The sequence below is a fragment of the Melanotaenia boesemani genome, chromosome 19 (genome assembly GCF_017639745.1).
Source record: "Melanotaenia boesemani isolate fMelBoe1 chromosome 19, fMelBoe1.pri, whole genome shotgun sequence".
Taxonomy (NCBI): domain Eukaryota; kingdom Metazoa; phylum Chordata; class Actinopteri; order Atheriniformes; family Melanotaeniidae; genus Melanotaenia; species Melanotaenia boesemani.
The window spans coordinates 27,559,203-27,583,306 of NC_055700.1; the positions used below are offsets into that span (position 1 = coordinate 27,559,203).

The following is a 24,104-nucleotide window of genomic DNA, read 5'->3' on the forward strand; positions in this document are numbered from 1 at the left end:
TCTTCAAATTACACTGATAAAAAAAAGATTGCTAGAGTTATGTCTCATGCAGAGACATGCTGCTGTTTACAGAGCTGTTAAAACAACAGCATCTCCCCTTTAAGAATGGTCGAGCTGGAGAGAGAGAGACTCACCGCCCAGGAGTCAGAGCAGTAGGGATGGGACAGGGAATGTCGGAGCAGAGAAAGTTAGCCGTAAGAAACTTCCTGTTTAGTGCTGAATGTTTTGCTACCAGCTTTAGCAATAAACACCACACAGCTCAGATAGTTCCAGCAGAGGCCTGTGTCTGCTTCACCACTGCTGGGTAAAGTGAAGGGAGCTAAGCTTGAAACTAGCTGCTGCTGGGTAAAGAAAAGGGAGCTTCCCCTGGGTAAACATCAGATGTCCAAGGGTCAGTATGCAGCATGTAATGTATTTCAGTATGTTGTTCAGCATCATCTCTACCGTGTTCTAGATCATAATGGTTTTTCTGAATGGTCAGCACTGACCTTCAGATGATGGTCCCCTGACCTCTTGAGTGATGTCGCCATTACTTTAATATTGACTCTGAAGTTTGACCATCCTCCACCTGTTCTCCTCCCTCAGGCCTGACCCTGCTCATCCCCTACCTGCTGACCAACAAGAAGAGGTGGAAAGACTGCAAGATCCGTGTTTTCATCGGTGGCAAGATCAACAGGATTGATCACGACCGGCGAGCGTAAGTACTGCGCGTCCTTGTTCGCTTACAGAAGCTCTGGACCACACCTTTAGTTTCTAGAGTTCTTTCAGGACTTGTGGACACCTTTTGTAGAACTTGTAAGGAATCCCATTTGGGCCATGGGCAGAGCTTGACCTTGCTTTTTGAATGATTGCATTCTCCTTGCTCAACTGTGGTGGAACCATCTCAAACTTAATGGATGGTGCGGCTGGTTAGGGCACATTGCCAGGGGACCCAAGTGGGAGATGCTTTACAGGATCTGACACTCGTTTCCATATGTGGGCCTCAAGTTTCCATGACCAACACGCCACTCTTTTTCTCCTCTAGAAAACTTCTGGCCATCTTGAAAGGACCTTTTAGGAATTTCGAGCATTGCCTCTTGTTCCTCTTCCTCCTTTTTCTAATGCGTTCTGCCCTCCTGAGTGATGTTAGGCGACTCTTAATTTGCTCCCTCATCAAAACTTTTCTTGAGCCGCCTCTGCATATAAATCCTTTCTATAACCAGTCAGCCACGTGGTTAGAGAAGATTTGTATTCAGAACCTGTTCATAATTTCCCTTCTCCACATGCATGAATGTGGAGAAAATTAGAGAAGACATCCCCATGTTTGATGTTGCTGTTGATATCTGAACCTGATCCAGCTGTATAATAACCAGTGATGGGAGTAATGGTGTTAAAATAAACGGCGTTAATTTTTTCAGTAACGGTTAATCTCACTAATTACTCTTTCCATGGTTCCAGAGGATAAAACGTTACTGACAGACGTTACTTTTGTAAGATGAGATTTGTTTTTATTTTGGATGAACAGAAGTTCCATGTCTGTTGGGACTATATTATGCTGCTGCTACAGTGGAGAGGAGGCGGAGTGATACGGCTGAAATTGGAGAATATAGTAGAAGAGTTGCTGTGTTGTGAACGGGTGCAAACTAAGTGGGTCCGCTCCTTTTTATTGCGTAATTTTCACTCTGTTTAAACCGGGTTATCCGCCAGATGATCCGCTCAGATCCAACGTCTGGATCGACGAGAAGACCCCTTTTAACCACAGAACAAACAAATCAGTTTTCCAATAAACTTAAAAAATGTTCCAACTGATAAATAATGTTGTGTGGCCTTTATTTGTTATTGGTGTTATGTCAGTGTGTGCAGCCACACACAAACGAGCAATGGCGAGTCCAGACAAAACCGAGGAAGAGTTTTAATCTGGAACCACAGACGTCGCTTTTCCCTCAGAGATAAGAGACGAGAACGTTGTGAGAAATGTTCATCATGACCAGAAACGTTTTTTCATGTTAACTGTAAGCAGGTAGAATCAGATGAAGTTGAATATTAAACAAGAGAGTCGGCATCTGTCCGTGAAAGTGTGTGTGAGTTACAGGGTTCCAACGTGGACATCGATGTATCGCTACTAAAGGTCATCGCAGATTTTAATGCATGTTTGATTTGAGTTTTCTCAAAACTGCAATTAGTGCCGGAAGTGAAATAATAAGTGAATTTAAGTTCTAGAGAGTAGGGATACACTATATTGGAGTTTTGGCCAATATTATATTACCGATATTCCCCCTGATAAGTGAAGTTTCAACAATATTTGCCTCAGTTACACATTTCTATATATTTTTTTTATTATTATTTTATCTGATAACTTTATTATATATTTTGCAGTATTATATAAATATAAAATAGTCATATTTTATCTGATATATAAATCTATATGATCATATTTTAAAAAATTTATATTTTCATTCAAAATCTATAAAATACATATTTTATGTATATTTTTTATTTTACACATTTAAACATTTCTTCCAGCTTCCAGGCCAGAATGGATCTATAAACCAGTAAACATGTGATTCCAGGTATGTGGAAGTAAAAAATGCTGTATTCCACTTGATGAACAGTCAGAAGTCAGAAAGATGGAAAAAATAGAACAAGTTATCCATCTTTTGTTATTTTCTGGGTGTCTCCAAGTACTCCAAGCGGTGCGTGTTACCCTCAGAAACTATGATCTATAGTGTCAAAGGCAGCTGTTTAGTCCACGAGCCAGAGTGGGAAGCAGTCGGCTGTAACTAATAAAAATGTCATTACAAACACTGAACAGAGCAGATTGTTCTGCCAGAGTTTTAAACCCCGACTGGAAGACCGGGTGGGTGTAAATGACTTCTTCCGGCATTTCAGACTAAATTAAGCAGCTTGGAGACCTAAAGTTTGACAATTTGGAAATTAGAAGAGCTGAAGAAGAGAATGAATAACGGGACAGGATCAGGTTTCCGTCCCTGATGTCCTGTAATTACAGCTGACTGATGGGTGGATGTTGTTGTGATGCTGATGGTGGTGGTTTGTGTGGACGGATGGGAGATGATCTCAGCTCCTGCAGCTTGGTGTAGAAACTGTGACTGTGGTTAGGGATAAAAGCTTTGGTTTGCTTCTGTCTCTGTGGACTGTGCTAGCTTCAGAACCATAAGGACACCACCAGAAATGGGTGTTTTTCTTGTTTTTGTGGAAAGCTGTCTCTCTGTGTTGATTATCTGAACATGATGGAGGAAGTGTGACTAATGCATTACTGACATTATGTCATCATTTTAATTATTGGCTTTATGTACCGATGTGGGTCAGGATGAAGATCCTGAGGAAATGGTTCATCTGCACATGCAGGACAATTTTGATTAATAAATTATCTTTCTTTACTTACTTTAGTTTTAGGTTTGTTTAAAAATAAAATCTAATCAAGTCATTTTGTTCCCAGTATTCTTTCAATTTCACAATTTAATTTTATTTTCCATTTTATTTTATTTAATCTTTTTTTGTTTGTTTGTTTTGTGTCATAGTCTTCTTTAACCAAACATGTAGTTATCAGGACATATCCCTGCAGACTGCCGCGTCCCCTGCCGACTGTCGTGTCCCCTGCAGACTGCCGCGTCCCCTGCCGACTGTCGCGTCCCCTGCAGACTGTCGCGTCGCCTGCAGATTGTCGCGTCCCCTGCCGACTGTCGCGTCCCCTGCAGACTGCCGCGTCCCCTGCAGACTGCCGCGTCACCTGCAGACTGTCGCGTCCCCTGCAGACTGTCGCGTCCCCTGCCGACTGTCGCGTCCCCTGCCGACTGTCGCGTCCCCTGCCGACTGTCGCGTCCGCTGCAGACTGTCGCGTCCCCTGCAGACTGTCGCGTCGCCTGCAGACTGTCGCGTCCCCTGCAGACTGTCGCGTCGCCTGCAGACTGTCGCGTCCCCTGCAGACTGTCGCGTCCCCTGCCGACTGTCGCGTCGCCTGCCGACTGTCGCGTCCCCTGCCGACTGTCGCGTCCCCTGCAGACTGTCGCGTCCCCTGCAGACTGTCGCGTCCCCTGCCGACTGTCGCGTCGCCTGCAGACTGTCGCGTCCCCTGCAGACTGTCGCGTCCCCTGCAGACTGTCGCGTCGCCTGCAGACTGTCGCGTCCCCTGCCGACTGTCGCGTCGCCTGCCGACTGTCGCGTCCCCTGCCGACTGTCGCGTCCCCTGCCGACTGTCGCGTCCCCTGCAGACTGTCGCGTCCCCTGCCGACTGTCGCGTCGCCTGCAGATTGTCGCGTCCCCTGCAGACTGGTGCGTCCTCCGCAGGCTGACGCGCCAGAAGCTATCACTTTCAGACTCAGCTCCTTTGAATACGACATACAGTTGTGTTCAAAATAATAGCAGTCAGGTTAAAAAATTGAGTTAAGCCCAAAGTCCTTATAATAGTTTTTATTTCCATGCATTGGTAACACTGCACATTATATTCTAAATCAAAACATGAAGAAAAAGCAGACATTTCTTTAATTATGTTACAGAAAATGAAGAAAAATGAATATTGGGCTGTTCAAAAAAATAGCAGTGTCTGCATTTTACTTTACAAACTCAAATATTTACTGTATGAAATGAAAAATATCCAGGATTCAGCATTCCTATGAATCACTAAACTAATATTTAGTTGTATAGCCACAGTTTCTGAGAACCGCTTCACATCTGTGTTGCATGGAGTCAACCAACTTCTGGCATCTGTCAACAGGGATTCCAACCCAGGATAATTTGACAACGTCCCATAATTCCTTTGCATTTCTTGGTTTTGCCTCAGAAACAGCATTTTTAATGTCACCCCGCAAGTTTTCTATCGGATTAAGGTCCGGGGATTGGGCTGGCCACTCCATGACTTTAATTTTGTTGTTCTGGAACCAAGCTGCTGCTCGCTTACTGGTGTGTTTGGGGTCGTTGTCTTGTTGAAACACCCATTTCAAGGGCATTTCCTCTTCAGCATAAGGCAACATGACCTCTTCAAGTATTTTGATGTATCCAAACTGATCCATGATCCCTGGTATGCGATAAATAGGCCCGACACCATAGTAAGAGAAACATCCCCAGATCATGATGCTTGCACCACCATGCTTCACTGTCTTCAGAGTGTACTGTGGCTTGAATTCAGTGTTTGGGGGTCGTCTGACAAACTGTCTGCGGCCCTTAGACCCAAAGAGAACAATCTTACTCTCATCCGTCCACAAAATGTTTCTCCATTTCTCTTTTGGCCAGCCAATGTGTTCTTTGGCAAATTGTATCCTCTTCAGCACATGTCTTTTTTGTAACAGTGGGACTTTGCGGGGGCTTCTTGCCGATAGATTAGCTTCACACAGGCGTCTTCTAATTGTCACAGTACTCACAGGTAACTTCAGACTGTCTTTGATCATCCTGGAGCTGATCATTGGCTGAGTTTTCACCATTCTGGCTATTCTTCAATCCATTCGAATGGTAGTCTTCCGTTTTCTTCCACGTGTCTCTGGTTTTGCTTTCCATTTTAAAGCATTGGAGATCATTTTAGCCGAGCAGCCCATCATTTCCTGCACTTCTTTATACGTTTTCCCTTCATTAATCAACTTTTTTATCAAAGTACGCTTTTCTTCTGAACAATGTCTGGAACGACCCATTTTTCTCAGGTTTTCAGAGAGAAATGCATGAGCAACATGTGCTGGCTTCATCCTTAAATAAGGGCCACCTGATTGACACCTGTTTTCAATCACAGATTGAATGACTTCACTAATTGAAATCCACACTGCTATTATTTGGAACAAGCCCCTTCAATTCATTATTCAATTACACAAACTCAGGAGCATGCATATCATGAATGTTGGCTCTGTTGGTTTTCTAAGACCCCACTACAGCAACTGGTAGATTATTTGCCATGCAGTAATATAATTTCTACCAAAAACAGGTTATTCATGTTGGACTGCTATTATTTTGAACACAACTGTAAGAGAAAAAGAATGCTGCGGGACTTTCCTGGATCCTGGTCCACCTGTTTCAGTCTGCAGCTCTGTGTTCAAACTGTTGTTTAAAGTGGCTGATCCAGTCTCTCAGGTTGGCTCGCAGCATTTATTTGTCTCTGAAAATGTTTCCAGCTGTTTCCCCAGATTTATCCCATTGAGCCATGTTTATTTATTTCGTCTTTGCTCCTCTGCAGGATGGCAACTCTGCTGAGCAAGTTCAGAATAGACTTCTCGGACATCACTGTGCTGGGAGACGTCAACACCAAGCCCAAGAAGGAAAAGTGAGTCCTCTTCAACACACCGGATTCTGTTCATGTCACAGCTTCTAAAAACATCCTGAGAACAAAGAAGCAGGTTTATATCCAAACTAAGTTTGCAAATGTGCGCAGAGCATACACCAAACATGACTCACACTCACCAGTTAGTGTACATGCAAACACAACACACACTGATGATGACTGGATCTGGGTTTGGCACAGTGAGAACAAACTCTGCAGAAAGACTGAGGTTCAAACCACGAAAGAAAAGAAAAAAAATCTGAATAATAACCACAAAAGTTCTGCATCATGAAGACTTTAAAAGCTAATGAGGGGACGACCGTAAATAACAACAATAATAACTGAGGAACGAAAGTAATGAAATGATCCGGGTATTGGTGGTAAGACGCAACAAGAGTTTGCAGATTTTGAGATTTGTTTAGATCCCCTCTACTTGCACGCAAGTAGAAGTAAAAGATTTAACAAATTTCAGCTCAACTTTCCACTAAGGGAGAAGGATCATTTTTTCACAATCACGGTAATAAACAACACGATTATTTAATCGTAAACATTCCTCAATATCATCACTTAACATAAAAGATCACTTCTGAACCGTCATAGTAAAGTCATGTGATATCATCCTGCAGCATCCTCTAAAGGTACGGCTGGAAAACTGTCAGAAACTTAAGAAATAAGGAGGATAAAGTGGTTTTTGGTGGATTATGTTAACAGCTGTAACAAAGCACAAGATCAACTTCTGTCACAGAGATAATGGCAGATTTTTATTTCAGCATGAGTAAAAACTTTAAGTTAATGAATTAAATTATTCTAACTGCATTAACACATTCATTTTATTATTTATTTGCCCTAAGTAAAACCTAAAGACCAATTTAAAGTGTTAGGAAATTTATTAATGCAAAATAATCTTGATCATAAAATTGTGAGTTTTTATCTTTAGGATCCTCCAACATAATGATGAGTTATCTAAACAGGGTGAACAGACTGCAGATGTAGGAGGTCAAATCCTTTATTTCTGCAGAGATTTAGGATAAAATGTGGATGATAACAGCCATAAGAAGATGGCTGAAAGGAGACCCATTTATTTCCCTCTCAACAGAGGAAAAGGAAAGTTTCACCCTATCTGGGAATTAAAAACCTGCAAGATCTGATTTCTGTTTGATTTGTGATTATTTCATTACTTTTTTTTTAATAGGAGGTTCATAAACCAAAATGATGGAGGCTCCCCAGCTCAGCTGTAACGTTATAAATGCAGCATTATTATAGAATCCAGAAAATCCTGGACATTCAGACTTTTTACATCCATCTTCCATTTTTCCCAGAAGACAAAAGGATCCAGTTGGAAAGTCTGTGATTATGCTTATTTACTGTTGTAAACAATATTGCAATATTTTGCTTTCTTTTTATTAAAAGAATACAAAAGAGAGAAATTGATGAACAGGTGAGTGGGTGTGTGCTGCCCTCTTGTGGTGTGTTGGTGTAAAATCATCACAACTGGTCTGCAGCTGGTCAGGTGATGATCAGATTATCAGAGCAGAATCAGGCTGTGAAGAGTCTGAATCTTGTAAATAATAAGAAATAATTTTATAAAGCACTTTTCACAGATACAGAATGACAAAGAACTTCATAGAATAATACAAAGAAAATACGGAGAAAATAGAGTTTAACAAAAAATACCTGTCAGGTTGTTTTACTGCAGTTTTCCTCAACTTGAATTTTTTTCCTCTTTTTTTTCCTTATCCCTTTTCTCTTAATTCAGCCTTCAGCACATAAAACAGTTCATGAAATAAACATTTCTTTTCCGTCATCTGGAGAAAAACCTTAATAATAGAAAAATTAAATGCACAAACTATCCTATGCATAATATGAATATCAAACTTGATTATCTGATAATATAAATAATTCCAGTAGAAAAGTGCAGCCTGTAATATTAAAGGCAATGTATTGTACACAAAGCACTTTTAACGTGTTGGAATTAACGTTAATAAAAATCACCCAGCTACCAACCAGCATAAACTTGCTTTGCACACGTTAAACAGCCCATTTAATCAGTTTCATTACTCCAATATTGTCTAACTAAAAGTCTGTTGAAAAAGTCTTTAATTTATTTTACCTCGTCCATCAGCAGAATGATGGTCTGGTTGCCTTGATCTGAACACATTTGCTTTCTCAAGATGATCTTGGTGGATATAGTGGGAACAAATCTTTGTGGATTTAAAGCCCCCCTTGATGCTCGAGTATCATTCTTTATCTTTACTACAGCTAAGTTTCAGGAGCTGACAATCAGCTGCATAACAGAAAACATCCTAAGGCCTCTGTAAGAAAACAAAGCAAGCAATCATTAGGAGCACCTATAAAAAGATAAAATAAGAAAACTATGAATAACTGCTTTTTAAATACATTTTGCAGTGTCTTGGCAGCAAAGGGATTAAAGTACAAAAGTGTTCCCAGGTGCTTCTGCTTCAAAACAGCCATCTTCTCAGGTTCAAAACAAGTTTTGGGACTACCAGTAATATCTGGCCTTCTGACCTCATGTCGGGGAGTATATCTGTACTTGCAGCCCTCTAAAACAGTGTTTCTCAATCCTGGTCCTCAGGGTGAAATAGGGCGGTAACAGTCACATTTTTGTGGATTCTTACCTTAAGTATCAGTGGGATAGAGGCCTGCATGAGTGAGAGTGGTAAGGAACCGTGTTTATTTGAATAACAAAACATTTGAAGTAAGAGTGGGGCTAACTGGTCTGAGACCTTCTTGAAAAACTCGGCTGGGTATCCATCAGGGCCTGGGGATTTGCCACTATTAATTGATTTTAATGCTTCCTTAATTTCTGCAAGTGTAAGAGCAGCATCTAATTTCTGCCAGTCATCCAAATTTTCAAAAAAATGAATTATTTAATTTTCATCATTTGGAGCTTCTGACTTGTATAGCTGGGGAAAAAAACTGTTTAAATGTACTATTTATTTTATCAGGGTCAGAGGTTATAGAACCCGATTCATCTATAACTTGAGTTATATGCCGAGACGCAGTTTTTGCTTTCAGTTGGTGGGCCAGGAGTCGCCCAGCCTTGTCTCCATGTCTGAATTTTTGTTCTCTTTTTATACAAGCCAGGTGTATATGAGGATGCGAGTATATTGTCTAGGTCTGCAATGGTTTCTTCAACATAAAAAAGCTTGCATCTGAAAGTAAAAGGGTGTTTAGCCTCTATACGAGTATGTGTGGTGTACATGTGAAAAGAAAGAATATTTTCTTAATGAAGGATGTGAGAACCTCCAAGGGTCAACAAATCCATATTTATCCATGCAAGCAGAGAGAGCCTGGGACATCTTCGCCTGAGGGTTGATCAGGGATTGGACCTATCTAGTGCCGGGTCAAATACGCAGTTCATGTCCCCTCCCATAATCAGTAAGTGGGAGTCTATATTTAGAATTGCAGTCAGTAATGAGTTTAAAAAATTGGGATCAAAGGTCTTTACAAGATCTTTCGGACTAGGATCGCTGTTCCCTTGTTTTAGTATTAAATTTGGAACGGAAAGTATGACCGATTCAGGACCTGTTCAGTTTTCGATTGTCAGAGTTACAGAGATGTGTCTCTATAGAATAATCTCAGCATCTAAGTTTTTGATGTAAGTCATGACGTTTGTACGCTTAATCGTAGCATTTAGCCCACCAGTGTTGAGAGAGATTAACCTTACTGTCGCACCACCAGCCACACCCGGTTTAGTTACGCCAGGCATTGTAGAATTGTTGGGTACATCTCTGGAAGCAAGCAGCAAAATACATAGAAATAATACCACATGCAGCAAATACACACTTTATATACATGCTGGTATAAGCACAGTAAAGCCAGGAGGGTCTTTCCCATCCCTCTCCCCTAATCACAATCATCAGAACCAAGTCCGAATGTTTGTACTTCCCTTTCGGTATCAACTCTATTTTCTTCATCTGTCTCAGCTCCTGCAGCTGAATTATCTCAATTATAACCCCTTCGTAAAAAATGTACGTCTTGAACATATAAATGTAATTGTTATAGTGGTTAACTATCGTTTGATAAGAACTATCACGGAGACATAAAAGTAATGATTAACGAACACAGACTGCGTGCAACATTTGCTACTTATAGTAACAAGTAACATAAACATAACCGTTTCCACAATGCTGAAATTATAGGGTCCCCTCTGAATAATCAGGGCTAATTTTTCAGCTAAATGGCCAGGGCTTGTTCATCATTTTGCTTAAGAACAATGGCTCTCAGTGCTGCTAATGGCACTCCACAGCGTGATGTAGCACCTGGTAAGGATAATTGATTGGGTCAAGCTGAGATAACATGATGGTAAGTCCATAGATAAGTCAGCAGCCCTGTTTCTGAGATAGATATATATATATATATATATATATATATATATATATATATATATATATATGTATATATATATGTATATATGTATATATGTATATATATATGTATATATGTATATATGTATATATATATGTATATATGTATATATGTATATATATATATGTATATATGTATATATGTATATATATATGTATATATGTATATATGTATATATATATGTATATATGTATATGTATATATATATGTATATGTATATATATGTATATATGTATATATATATGTATATATGTATATGTATATATATATGTATATATATATGTATATATATATGTATATGTATATATATATACATATGTGTTTATATATATATATATACATATGTGTTTATATATATATATATATATATATATATACATATGTGTTTATATATATATATATATACATATGTGTATATATATATATATATATATATATATATATATATGCATATGTGTACTATATATATATATATGCATAGGCTTCACATTTTACCGGTGAAGGTTGCTGCTTGGGTAAAAGACATCACTGTACTCTGTGATTATCTGTGGGCCCAAGACCAAACCCTGAGGTACCCCACAGGTAAGCAGTGTCCATTCAGACTGAAACTGGTTCGATTGTTCTGCTCAGTTTGACTGGACAGAGATTCTTAATGAAGTAAAAATTATCTAGGAGGAACTAATTTTCATGTCAGAAATGGACCCCAGTTGTAATAAAGTGGTTGAACTCGGGTTTGTTGCGGCCATGGAAACGCCTTGTTGTGTGTGCTAACCCCGTCTGTCGTTGCAGTTTGGCAGCCTTTGAGGAGATGATCGAGCCTTATCGGTTGAATGATGACAACATGGAGATGGAGGCCGCCGAGAGGCTGAAAAACAGCGAGCCCTGGAGGATCACGGACAATGAGCTGGAGCTGTACCGAGCTAAGGTCCGTTAGCTGCTTCCATGTTGGGTTCTGACCCGCTCATCTTCAAACTGAATGTTGAATCTCTGTTTGTCCCTCAGACCAACCGTCAGATCAGACTCAACGAACTGCTGCAGGAGCACTCAAGCACCGCCAACCTCATCGTCATGTAAGCTAGCTATCTAGCTGCCTGCCTGTCTGTCTGCCATAAGAACTGAAACTGCCAACTGGTGGAAATGTACTGTATAGTATCAGATCAGATGAGTGTGATGGGTCAAAATTTTCTGATGTTTACATGAAGCATTTTTATTCCATCAAGATTTTAATCTGTGTCCATGCAAACGTGTTTAGTGTCAGCTTGAAGATGCCTGATCAGAAATGTCTCAAGGTTTGTTTTTGACCTGTCTTTCCTCTCCTCCTCCTCTGTCCAGGAGTCTGCCGTTAGCCCGGAAGGGCGCCGTGTCCAGCGCCCTCTACATGGGCTGGCTGGAGGTGCTGTCCAAGGGCCTGCCACCCATCCTCCTGGTGCGCGGCAACCACCAGAGTGTTCTCACCTTCTACTCCTAAAGCAGGAGCAACGGAAAGGAAACTCACATTTTTAACTCTCACATCCACTCCTGCCTCTGGAAACGCACACACAAACACATCTCAGCACAAATTACCTGGCGCACCACACACACCCACTCCAGAGACAGCAGCCACTGATGGAAACCACGGCAACACCAAGGAGGAAGGGATGTTGGTTGAGATGTGATGAGCTCTTCGTGTGATGGAGGAATGTCAGGGTCATGGTGGGAGCTTCCACTCAGCTCCTTTTATTTATTCCAACATGTTTTTTTTTTCTTGTAGCTGTAGTTTCTTCTCATTTCCCATCCCAGCATTCCTTTGTGTTCAGATTGAGTTCTCAGGCTCAGCAGCAGGTATGCACAGTGTCAGGTCAGCTCCCAGTACGACACTGAATATTTTGATGTCACTTTTTAAGTTATTTGGACCAGCTGTCATGTGTGTTGCAGCAATAATCGCCCTGTTGTGTTACTTTTGGAGAGAAGCATGCAGAATGCTTTGCAACACCTTCTGAAGCCTTATGGACGTGCCTTCCAGTTGGATCTGATGGAAACCCTTCTCATTGGAAATATTGGTAGAGTTTGATTCTTTCTTAGTTGGAAGGGTTTAGTAATGCGAGTGGGTTGGAGGAGTTTAATGAAGATTGCATGAACATTTCCTGTCTTCTTTCAGGCGGTAGTTTTGGGTTCTTGTTTGATCCTTTTCTCTTCGGGTCTTCCTTTGTAAAACTGGGTTACTGGAGACGGTTTCTGTTTTAGAAAAACGTGAGTAAGTCAGCCGTGATGTTAATGCTGTTTTATCTGCCTTCTTCCCCTCTAAACACACTCCTGTAGTCGACACTGGTTTAAAACTTGCCTTAATGAAAGAACAAATGATTGTCGCAGGTTTCTGAAGCCGTACAGGCAGGGCGGATGCAGAGAGGAATCCATCGTGTTCACATCGGTCTAAACTTTCTTTCCTCGGTCTCCCTGAACCCGCGTGTCCTGATCGGCAGCGGTCATGTAGACCCGACCGCGAGTCTCCCGTTCCCACAAAGCCGAGATGAGAAGAAAGAAGGAACGTCTTCACGTCGGGGTGGAGATTTACCTCTATGCATCTGAGCTGTGTTACATCAGCGTGTCGTCTTGTTCTCATCTGAGCATCAGCCTCGACTCGTAGCCTTTGTGAGGGCGACTTGGCTCCACTAAAAGCCATAGAAGCAGTTTTCCAATCTGATACTTCTGTTCCTGGTGAATCCCGTGCTATTCCCTGTTCATGATGTAAAACTATTGACACTGAATCTGAAGGTTTATGCAGATAAATTAACAGTAAATGCTTAAACAATCATTTAAAGTCTGATTTGCAGACAGATAAGCACGTTTGTGCTTCGTCATAAATTATCTGCACATGTTGGACGTGCTGCCAGCTTCGGCTCCGGCTGCAGGCGGTGAAACAGGCTCCTTCTATCTTTTCTTTCCCAGCAACAAGCAGCTTCAGCCTTCACTTTCTTCCATGTATTCTCTCACTTATGGTATGCAATTTCTAAAGTGGAATGTTACACACAGCTTGGGTTAGATGAATGTACTGTATCATAATGAAATGTAGGTAGGAAAGAAAAAAGTCTGTTTCATGTTTCCTTTGTAGGCACAGTGCAACCACCTGTTCACACACCTGGACGAAGCATGCAGCAGGTGTGGGGAGTGTGAGGAGGAACATACAAACACGTTACAACCATCTGTCCTCACGTCCCCCACCTGGAAAACGGTTTAAAACCTAAAGAAAGTGACAGGAATGTCAGAATGTAAACCTACAGTGATTTCTTAAAGAAATAAATACTGTAAACCGATTTATTTAACATTTACATTTTAGAGGAGATTGGGCTCAAACGGAGCGAATGATGAGATGTGATGTGCTGTGCTGAAGGAGTGTGTCCTGGTCATCGTCCTACTGTGAAGCCTTCATCCTCCCTTATGAATAAAACACGGGTTATTCTATATTTGTATATTAAAGAAACTATATATGCTTATATACCGTATATAAACACATGTATGTCTGATTCCCAGCTGGAGGAAATCTTAGTCTTTGTCACATTAAATGAAAGAAAAATACTTCCCTTCATCATTTTACAGACGAGTAGCGTTTGTGCGTGTTATTGTCTTTCTGGATGGATTCAGATAAATCTGCTCCGATAGACATTTTCAGTTTCCCTCTACCAAAGCCTCCTGTTCCTCTTCATTTCAAACCAAAGTCACGGATCATAATTTTAAATACATTTTTTAAAAAAGTTCTGGTCCTGAAATGTCATGGTGATCGTGTCCACACAAATATAAACTAACCTGTAAATAAACTTCATAATCAAAAGGAATGGAACAGTTCTGTTCAATTTCAGTCTGGAGAAAGATATTTATTTTAGTTCAGAAATATTTTCTTTCTCTTAAATATTTCGGTTTTGCTTGTAAGTTAATTTGCATGTTAATGTTTTCTGTTAAATATTTCTTGTCATTTCAGTTTAGCACAGTTTTTTTTTTTCTTTTTGACCATCTTTTCAATGCCTTCTAAAGAAAAGAGGTGAGGATGAGCGGATTAAAGCGGAAATCTTCCGCTTTCACGCGTACGTGGATGGATTGGAGTCAGCTGGTTGACGCTGTGATGTTTTGATACACTGTTAACAGTCACAGATATGCTTTTTCTAACATTTTACCAGTTATAATTACCAGTACTTTGTATATCTTTATTGCAATAAATAAAATAAAATCAGTTTAATTTTCAGTCTCCAGGTGTTTTATTTACTAACCTGAGCAGAAAAACCAGAAACTATACTACAGACCCTATATGTAAACAAAGCAGAGGAGCAGCAACAGGAAAACAAACTTAGAAAAACAACACTAACACCAAGAATATTAAAACATAACAGCTGTTGCCACATATGTCAATGAATGTATCAGGAGTGACTAGTATTTATCCCCTTCTGGACAAGGTCTATTTTTTTACTTCTTGGCTGAAATGGCATCAAAATTAAGTATATCTTCACAACTTCAAGGGCTGTATGTTTAATCCTGGTCTCTACAGAAAACTGAGAGGTTACTACAGACGTGTGAGAATAAACGTATGTGCTACTGTGTCTGACTAAATTCTCCTGAACACAGTAGAAAATGTAAATAGTTATCTCCTCCTAAAAGAAAACCACATTACTCTCAGTTAAAACCAGAGGATATCACCCCAGTTCATCTAGGAATGAGTAAAGTAGTCCTAGGTATCAGGAAGTAATCCTAGATATTGGTAAAGTACCTCTGAACACTGCTTTAGCTCCTATCAGCCTCGCTACAGTCGGTGATCGACATGGTTGCAGCCCATACCGGCACAGTCTGAAATGGAGACTGCTCGTTCTGCCCACTCAGACGGAATATCCGCTTTGGAGGGCAAGTTATCCGCAATGAGGTCGAAGCTTGAGTGTGTGACATGGGAGGAGGCCTCTCTGCAACTGGCTATGGAGGATCTGACCTCATATGACTGGCATTCATGAGGGAGCTGAGGAAAGTGATGCCTGACTTTTCATGAGTAAGCTGCTGAAGTAGCTAATTTGTATGCTACAGGATTTGGAGCTGGAAAGTGCGTACCACAGCCTAGCTTCAAAACCTCCAGAGGGTTCCCATCCCTTCATTGTCCGCTTTCATAGGTACACCCATAAGGAGTGTTGTCACGTGGGCTAAGAAGAACCATGACACTGAGTTTTGCAGCTAGCCAACCTGATTCTTTGAAGATTTTGGCGCAACCCTTGCCAAGAAAAGGACTAAGTTTAACAAACTGAAGGCTCGGCTCTATAAAGATAGCATTCGCTTTGTTATGATCTACCCGGCTCAGCTGGGTACCATCAACAGGCAGATCGCACTTTCGACTCAGCCGAGGATGCTGAACGGTTCAATCAGGACTCTAAGAGTAAGTGATAGGTGTGGACAAAAATTCTTTCCATCTGCTTTGATTGACTCATCAAACTCAGAACAGTTCAGATGACTTGAGAGTCTAAAAAGTCTTTGTTAAAATTTGTGTTTACTGGTGCTTATAGCCATTTGTTCTGGAGGCGTCTTCACGTTAGGAACCCAGTGAGGTGTGCTTTCCCCTGCACACTCTCCTACAATTGTAGGACGGGTTCAGGACTCTTTTGTTTTTGTTTCTTTACTTTCTTCGCTCTTGTAGCTCTGTCTCATTAGCAATCCAATCTGTACCCTGCTAAATTCCTGCCCCTCGCACTACATCACCAATCCAGGGGTTATGTCCACTATAAGAATTTGGAGGCAAAATTCTCTCTGCTTCATCAACGATGCCTATTAGCAATAACCACCTCTTCTTATCCTCCTCAGTTGACTCAGATAAAGGTTTGTTAAACAACTTTTTAATAACAAACCTTTGCCTCCTTTGATGATGTTAAAGCCTCATTTGATCTGCCATGATCTCAACTATTTAGGTATTTCCAAGCCCGTAACTTCGCGTGCCATAATCTCCCTAATTTTCCTCATCTACTTCCTTTGTTGAAACTATCCTGTCCCTCCCTTCAGATGGTGAATTTATCTCAACGGTGATGTGATTGTTCTCATCTTTTTCGCCCCCCCAGCGGTCATGAACATCTGGAAAAATGAGCTGGATGTCACATTTGAAACAGAATGGTGGAATGAAACCCTTGGTAGGTCCTCCTTTTATGATATACTATCAGAGCTCTCAACTGACCTATGACTCCCAGCCCCACCTTTTCAATCTTCGGTGCCCTGACGACCCAGGTTGTTCTACCAACAAGAAAAGAAATATCCTGGCTTTTGCTTCCCTCATTGCCCGCAGATGCATTTTATTACATTTGAAAAGAATAAACCATCTTCACCTTACTCCTGGTTGAAAGATTTGATGTCTTTTCTTCACTTGGAGAAAATTAAATACAGTATGAGAAAACATTCTAACCTTTATATTACAACCTGGGTCCTTTTCTCTCTTTGGTCGACTCCATTAAGTCCTGGGACGACTACATACCATCAAGATAATACATCTGGATTGACCTCAGACTTTCTTTTTCATGAGAGATTATTTAATATTGGAAATGTTTGTTTTTTTTTCTCATACATCTTAAAGTAGCTTGCTGACACTTCCCTTTTGTCTCTGTTCTCTTTGTTCATTGTTGGATTATGCGCTTGCTTTTCTTCAGTATATTGTGGGGAAGAGGAAAGATGTACATGTTATTTACTAGGAGAATGAGTATGCATTTTCATCTTCATTCCCTGAGGTCTGTGTATATGCCACCCCTGTCTGTGGAAAACATTGTTTCTGATGTCTAAATAAAAATATAAGATGAAAGAAAAATAAAAAAGTGAACCTGAGCAGTTTTCCAGGTGTTTTAATGGAGGTGTTACGCAGGTAAATATCTCAGGAAGCCATCGACCGATGATAATGATTGACACCTCTATCAATGGTCAGTCAGGAGGATCCAGGGCTAGCCCCCACATTCACCTTAGAAACACCATGAAGGTCCAGGAAGAAGTGAAACCCAAGACAGTCTATGATCGTGTAGCACTCATGTCACTGTAATACAGAGAACTAGGAACTACTGGACCAGGTATAGCTTCAGAGGAGTGGTAGTGTAATTAAAATCAAAGACCAGAGTCGGGATCATCAAATTACAAGCCTGCAATTTACTAAACACAAACACGTGACAACATACAGAACAATACACATTCATACATAACGTTGCGTTTGTATCCCAGAACACCGTTATTTGTAACCTTTAGGTTCAATCTGTTATTCCAACCAAATTCTTGATTTAAGTTCCAATTAATTCTGTTAAATTAGGGCTTAAATAAATTTAGGTTTTATTTATTCAGCTTTTAAATTCAGTCTTAAGAAGTTCTCTGTTACTTCAAACAAGTGGTTAAGACAATAGGATACTTCTTACTTTTGAGTCTAATGACCTTGTTAAATTCAGCCTAATATCATAGGTGGACACCTTTAAGTTAACTTACTGCACCTTTAGGATGAATAGGTAGACTCCTTCACCATAATCAACACAACATTGTAGCTTTCAGAAAGGAACAGATTGAACACATCAAGAACTTTGCTTTAATTTGCTCTGATTAATTTGTTTTTGAGGATGACATTAATTAATTAATACATTAAAGTTCCAGCTGCAGCCAGTGCTCATGTAGTACAAGAAAACCAATATGTTTGGCAGAATTTTCTTTTTAAGTCACTGAGAGAGATGTCAATTACAATATGTTCAACAAATCCCCTCAGACTTGGCATCTTCAGAAGTTTGTTTATACTATGTAATAATATGTCAATCTGGGGTTATTAAAGTATTTTTCATTTCATTCCAAAAACTGCTGCATTCAAGTGAGTGAGTAAAGAGTGATGTCCAGGAAATATTGCACAGACATCAATGACGCAAAGCAGCATATCTCTTATTAATTTGAGAAAATAGTGATAAATTATGACTGATACTGACACTTTGTGAAGTTAACTGTGGAGAATTTAATCCAACCAATGAAATGTTTGAGGTTTTAATTGTTTTAGATAGCAAATATTCATTATTTTGGGGAGCTAGCTGTTAGCTTAGTTAGCTGTTAGCTTAGCGCCTCTATCAGAATTTATCCCAAACATACTATGACGTTGACTACATGGGTCTATACTATTCTTTAAAAACAGAAGAATGTAGTTAGATAACCCCTTGACTTTTCATTTAGCTGTTAGCTTAGTTAGCCTAGCTCCTCTACCAGAATTCATCCAGATCTATTCAGACACTGACTATACTGGCTATACTGATCTTTTTTTTAAAAGAAAAGAATGTAATTAGATGTTTACTGACAAATGAGGTTTATTTAGTTAATGTTAGCTGTGTTTTTAGCTGTGTAATTAGTTTTTTCCATAAGCATGCAGATGAGTCTTAATGATCACAGATTAACATGGCAAGCTGCTACAGCTACAGACGACTGCAGCAGATTTAAAAGATCTGTTTTCTCATTACAAATTTCAACAGCTGAACATTTTTCAAGGTGGAATTAATTTTACCCTCAGGCGTTCAGAGATTGTGTAGCCAGGTAGCTACAGTCTCTATGTCACATGAGCACTACCTGAGAAAGAAATTACACTTTATTCTGTCTTGTTTTGTGTCAAGTGTCGTCTCATGTCTTGTCTTGTCCTGACCTGTCTTGTTGTCATGTGACATGTTGTGACGTGACATTTTGTCATGTCATGTGATGTCATGTCACGTCATGTTGGGACGTTTTGTGATGTGATGTTTTGTGTCATTTTGTGATGTTGTGTGTCGTGTTTTGTGACGTTTGTGTCATGGCGTTTCGTGACGTTTGTGTCATGGCGTTTCGTGACATTTCTTATCATTTCGTAACATTTCCTGTTGTGACGTTTAATGTGTCGTTTAGTTTTGTCTCGTTTTGTTTCGTGTCATGTCGTTTTGTTTCGTGTCATGTCGTTTTGTTTTGTGTCGTGACATTTCATGTCATTTCGTGACATTTTGTGTTGTATTGTTTCATGGCGTTTTGTGTCGTTACATTTGTGTTGTGACATTTCCTGTCATTTCGTAATATTTCGTGTCGTGACATTCCATTACTTTTTGTGGCGTGACGTTTCGCGTGTAGTTTAGTTTTGTGTTGTGAAGTTTCATTATGACATTTCGTGACATTTCGTGTCATTTCGTGACGTTTCGTGTTGTGTCATGACGTTTCATGTTGTCTCGTTTCACGTCGTGTTGTTTCATTTTGTGTCATGTCATGAGGTGTCATGTATTTTATGGTATGTCCTCATCAGTTTTTCTTTTGTACAATCACAACTGAAACAATAATAACAATAAGAACTGCACAAACACACAGAAAAATTGAGGAAAGAATTTTGCAAAGACTTTTTCTTCTGTCTTCCGCTTCTTTCCTCTTTAGTAAAGAATCAAATCCTGGAGTATAGAGGTCCTCAAGCCAGAAGTCCAGATCTTTTGCTGTTTTCTCTTCCTCCTGCAAAGTAAAGGGAACCATGAAACACCACTACTTACAGAAAAGGCTATTTATTTTTGTAAAGACCATATCATGCAACCATGATCTGTCTCTTCAGCAAAGATGATTAATGTTTTATAAGATGACCAAGACTGGAATGAAAACCTCATAACTTTTTCAAAATTACCTTTAAATAATCTGCCAGGTTGCCGTGGGCGGTTTGTGTATCATACTCATTGACAGTCCAGGAAGGCTTGAACTTCGCAATGTCCTCTGTGTCCATCAATTTTCTGTCTATGTATAAAGGATTCCTCTTAATGTTGGACTTTAGAGTGACTGGAGTGATGTGCTTCTCCAGGTATCTGTCCACAAACACCACCGGACTGCCCTCTGGAGATGGAGGAGTCCTGCTGTGCTCTCCCTGTGCAGACAGAGAGATCACTACCACCACCTTTAATCATTTTATAATGATTATGAAGATATTGTAGACTCTACAAAGCTTCCTAAATCACAACTTGTCTATTTTCAGTATAATCTGACCACATGGCAACAACTTGTAAAAATATTAATAGATATTTTAAAAAATCTATAAAACTGATTTTTAGGATATTACATGTAGTATTATTATCATCTTGTTGACCATGAGAATAAAAATCTGATGTATTCGTCTTAGACTAATGAACATGTTTAAAAACAAACAAACAAAAACAAACAAAAAAATATTTTCTTCTTTTTATATGAAGTCATCTATCTGGCAACAGCAGGCTACTCAGGTACTCCAACTGTCCGTCTCCCCAGGAATACTTTCCAGCTCATCTTTGTAGATTCCAAGACATTTCCAGCTGACATGAGATACGTGATCCTCCCAGTGAGATCTGGATCAATCATGAAGTCTCTTCCCAACTGGATGTGCACAGAAAACATCCACAGGGAACTGCCGGGAAGCATCAGATTCCCCAGCCACTTCAGGAAGATTCTCTTAATTTGAGGGCGAGGTAGGTCTACTCTGAACCCACCTGAAAACTTCAAGCTCCTCCGTCAGCTTTGGGAGTCCACAGTATCAGTGTTAAAACTTAAATAGAGGTGTCTGTAGATCATCTCAGGCCCAACAGATCGATCTTTTCTCTAGAAAACATGTAGCTCTATCTAAAAGCCCTATATTAAAGCAGGGACAAAATGACTGAAGCAGCTTTTAAGCCATTAATTTCTATCGTGCTCTTTATGTGTTATGTTTCATGTGTCATAATGTCATTTACATGCAATAATGTGCTGCTCTGAATGACTGTATTTAGTAAATTTTCTTATTCTGTAATTGTAAATCTGTAAATGTAAATATTATTTTTTCTCATATTTACACACACAAGCATACCCACATCTATATTATGTCATATATATATATATATATATATATATATATATATATATATATATATATATATATGCATGCATTTGATACAGCTGACCACAATATATTGGTTAAACGACTGGGGAACTGGGTGGGCCTCTGGCACTGTGCTACACTGGTTTAAATCTTATTCAGAGAACAGGAAGTACTTTGTGTCAATAGGTAACTTTACATTTGAGCAGACAAGAATTACATGTGGAGTTCCTCAAGGTTCCATCCTGGGGCCCCTTCTGTTTAACATCTACATGCTCCCACTGGCACAGGTCATGAGGAAAAACAAAATTAGTTACCATAGCTACGCAGATGACACACAGATATATATTACAATGTCACCAGGAGACCGAGGCCCCGTACAGGCTCTTGGTAAATGCATTGAGGAGATTAATGACTGGATGTGTCTGAACTTTCTTCAGTTAAAAACAAAACTGAGGGGATTGTCTTTGGCGGCAAAGAGAAACGATTAAAGGTCACCAGAGAGCTTCAGTCTATACACCTAAAAACCACCAACCAGGCCAGAAATCTGGGTACATCGATGGACTCAGACCTAAACTTTGAAAAACACATGAAGGGAATTACAAAATCAGCCTACAATCACCTTAAGAATATATCAAGGGTAAAATATCTGATGTCTCAGCAGGACCTGGAAAAACTAGTTCATGCGTTCATCTTTAGTTGGCTTGATTATTGTAACAGTATTTTTACAGGTTCTACTTAAAAAATCAATTAGACACCTGCAGCTTATTCAGAACTCTGCTGCTCGAGTCCTCACTAAGACTAAGAGAGTGGACCACATCAGTCCAGCTCTGAGGTCTTTACACTGGCTGCCTGTTCGTCAGAGAACAGATTTTAAAGTTGTGCTGCTGGTCTATAAAGCTCTGAATGGTTTAGGACTAAAATACATCAGTGACCTCTTGACCCAGTATGAACCTGCCGGAAACCTTCAGGTCATCTGGTTCCACTTTCTTATCAGTTCCCAGAGTCAGAACCAGACATGGAGAAGCTGCATTCAGCTTCTATGCTCCACATGTCTGGAACAAACTCCCAGAAAGCCTCAGATCAGCTGAAACACTCAGTTTATTTACATCAAGATTAAAGACCCACCTGTTCTCTGCTGCATTTCAATAGTTTTTATTTAGAAGTCAAAATCTACATCTGGTTCTTTAAAGCTGGAATCGTGTTTTATTATTGTCTTTAACTTTATTTCTTGCATTTTATCTATTTTATTTTAGCATATTCCTTCTGCTTTTATTTCATTAATTGCATTTCTTTTAATCTTTATTTATTTATTTTTTATTATTATTATTATTTTTAATGCACTTGTCTGCACCTGCTGTAATGATTTATGTAAAGCACTTTGAATTGTCTTGTGTATGAAATGTGCTATACAAATAAATTTGCCTTTGCCTTTGTATGTGTATATAAATGTGGACGACTGAATCAAATAATAGACATAGACATTAAAATTATAAACTCAAACTCTAGTAATGTCTGATAAAAGGCATTTGATTGCATTTCAGTTGCAAACAAATAGAAAATATCCCTGGCCAAAAATGAACAGGCCTAAAATTGAAGTGCCTTTAACAGCTCCAGCTGTTTTTTTAAACCAAAGAATCATCGTCATATATTGAGGAAAACATGAAACCCGTGTTGACTTCTGTCTCACTGAGACACGGCTCCTACAGGGTTACACAGAGGAAGCCACCAAAGTCTAGAAATTGCAGGTCTGCTCCAGTATGGAAAATGTTCTTCTTTTAGCCATGTGCTACTCCAGAGTTTCATGAAACACATGTGCCATGATACCATCAGGCGTCTCATGCAGCCACAGGAAAGAAAGACAGATGAGCTGTAGTGTTGTCCATACCTGCGAGTACACCCTGTTCTGCCAGTGTCTCTGACTGGACATGAGGGCTCCGACCTGGAACATGCCATATGTGGCCCTCAGGGTCTCCACATCCAACTGGAGGAACTTATCAGGGTGATTGTTGTTGGGTAGAACAGAGACGTCCATCTCGGCTCTGTTTCTCCAGCCACACTAACTGTGGGTGCATATGCCCACTTCGACTCGCAGGCTCAGTAATAATGGATGAGGAGCCAGGTATGAGGGTGTATCACTTGCAGGTGAGTGTAACCCAACCTAACCCCAAAGCGCCTGATGGCGAGTACCAACACGGTGAGGAGAGAGAAGGGAGATGGTGGCCCGGTGTCGTAGTTTACGTAACCCAAGTGTTGAGTTACTGAAAGCTGCAGCTATTTAATGAAGATTTACACTGCCCTGAATGATGCATGATACATGCTGTGACACAGCCTATGACCCCTGATCTCTGATGTCATTTCTGATGGAGCATGAAGATGGTGATGTCAGGCTTTCAGCTGCTGGACAGCTAGAGGATAGAGGACAAGGTTATCTAAATCTGGATAAGATTTTTATGGCCTAATGGAGAAAATGGATGCAGAACCTTTTTTCTGCTGGAGAAATTTTTTTTCTTCTCTTTTACACACACACACACACACACACACACACACACACATATATATATATATATATATATATATATATATATATGATTATTATCATTGTTACCAAAGTGGATGAACTAGTGTCTTCTTAGACTGACTACATGTGAGTGTGGATTCTACTTTACAAAATTATTTGTG

At 39.9% G+C, this 24,104-nt stretch overlaps 2 protein-coding genes across 3 annotated transcripts in view; one reads left to right on the top strand and one right to left on the bottom strand.

The window, feature by feature from the left end:
- slc12a2 (solute carrier family 12 member 2) overlaps positions 1-14,831 on the top strand; it is a 61,658-nt gene extending 46,827 nt beyond the window's left edge. For both annotated transcript variants that reach the window (XM_041969868.1, XM_041969869.1), the window contains 5 exons: positions 586-697; positions 6,152-6,238; positions 11,414-11,549; positions 11,627-11,694; positions 11,957-14,831. In XM_041969868.1, coding sequence (XP_041825802.1) covers positions 586-697; positions 6,152-6,238; positions 11,414-11,549; positions 11,627-11,694; positions 11,957-12,092 — 539 coding nt within the window. In that variant the 3' untranslated portion in view covers positions 12,093-14,831. The remainder of the gene's footprint in view (positions 1-585; positions 698-6,151; positions 6,239-11,413; positions 11,550-11,626; positions 11,695-11,956) is intronic.
- A 1,737-nt stretch (positions 14,832-16,568) lies between these two features.
- LOC121629807 (major intrinsically disordered NOTCH2-binding receptor 1-like) lies at positions 16,569-23,457 on the bottom strand. Its single transcript, XM_041969604.1, has 4 exons — positions 23,311-23,457; positions 20,232-20,465; positions 19,960-20,056; positions 16,569-16,690 (listed from the first exon to the last, which is right to left on the bottom strand). Exons 1-4 carry the CDS (start codon positions 23,455-23,457, stop codon positions 16,569-16,571), a joined length of 600 nt encoding a protein of 199 aa, XP_041825538.1.
- Positions 23,458-24,104: the final 647 nt, after the last annotated feature.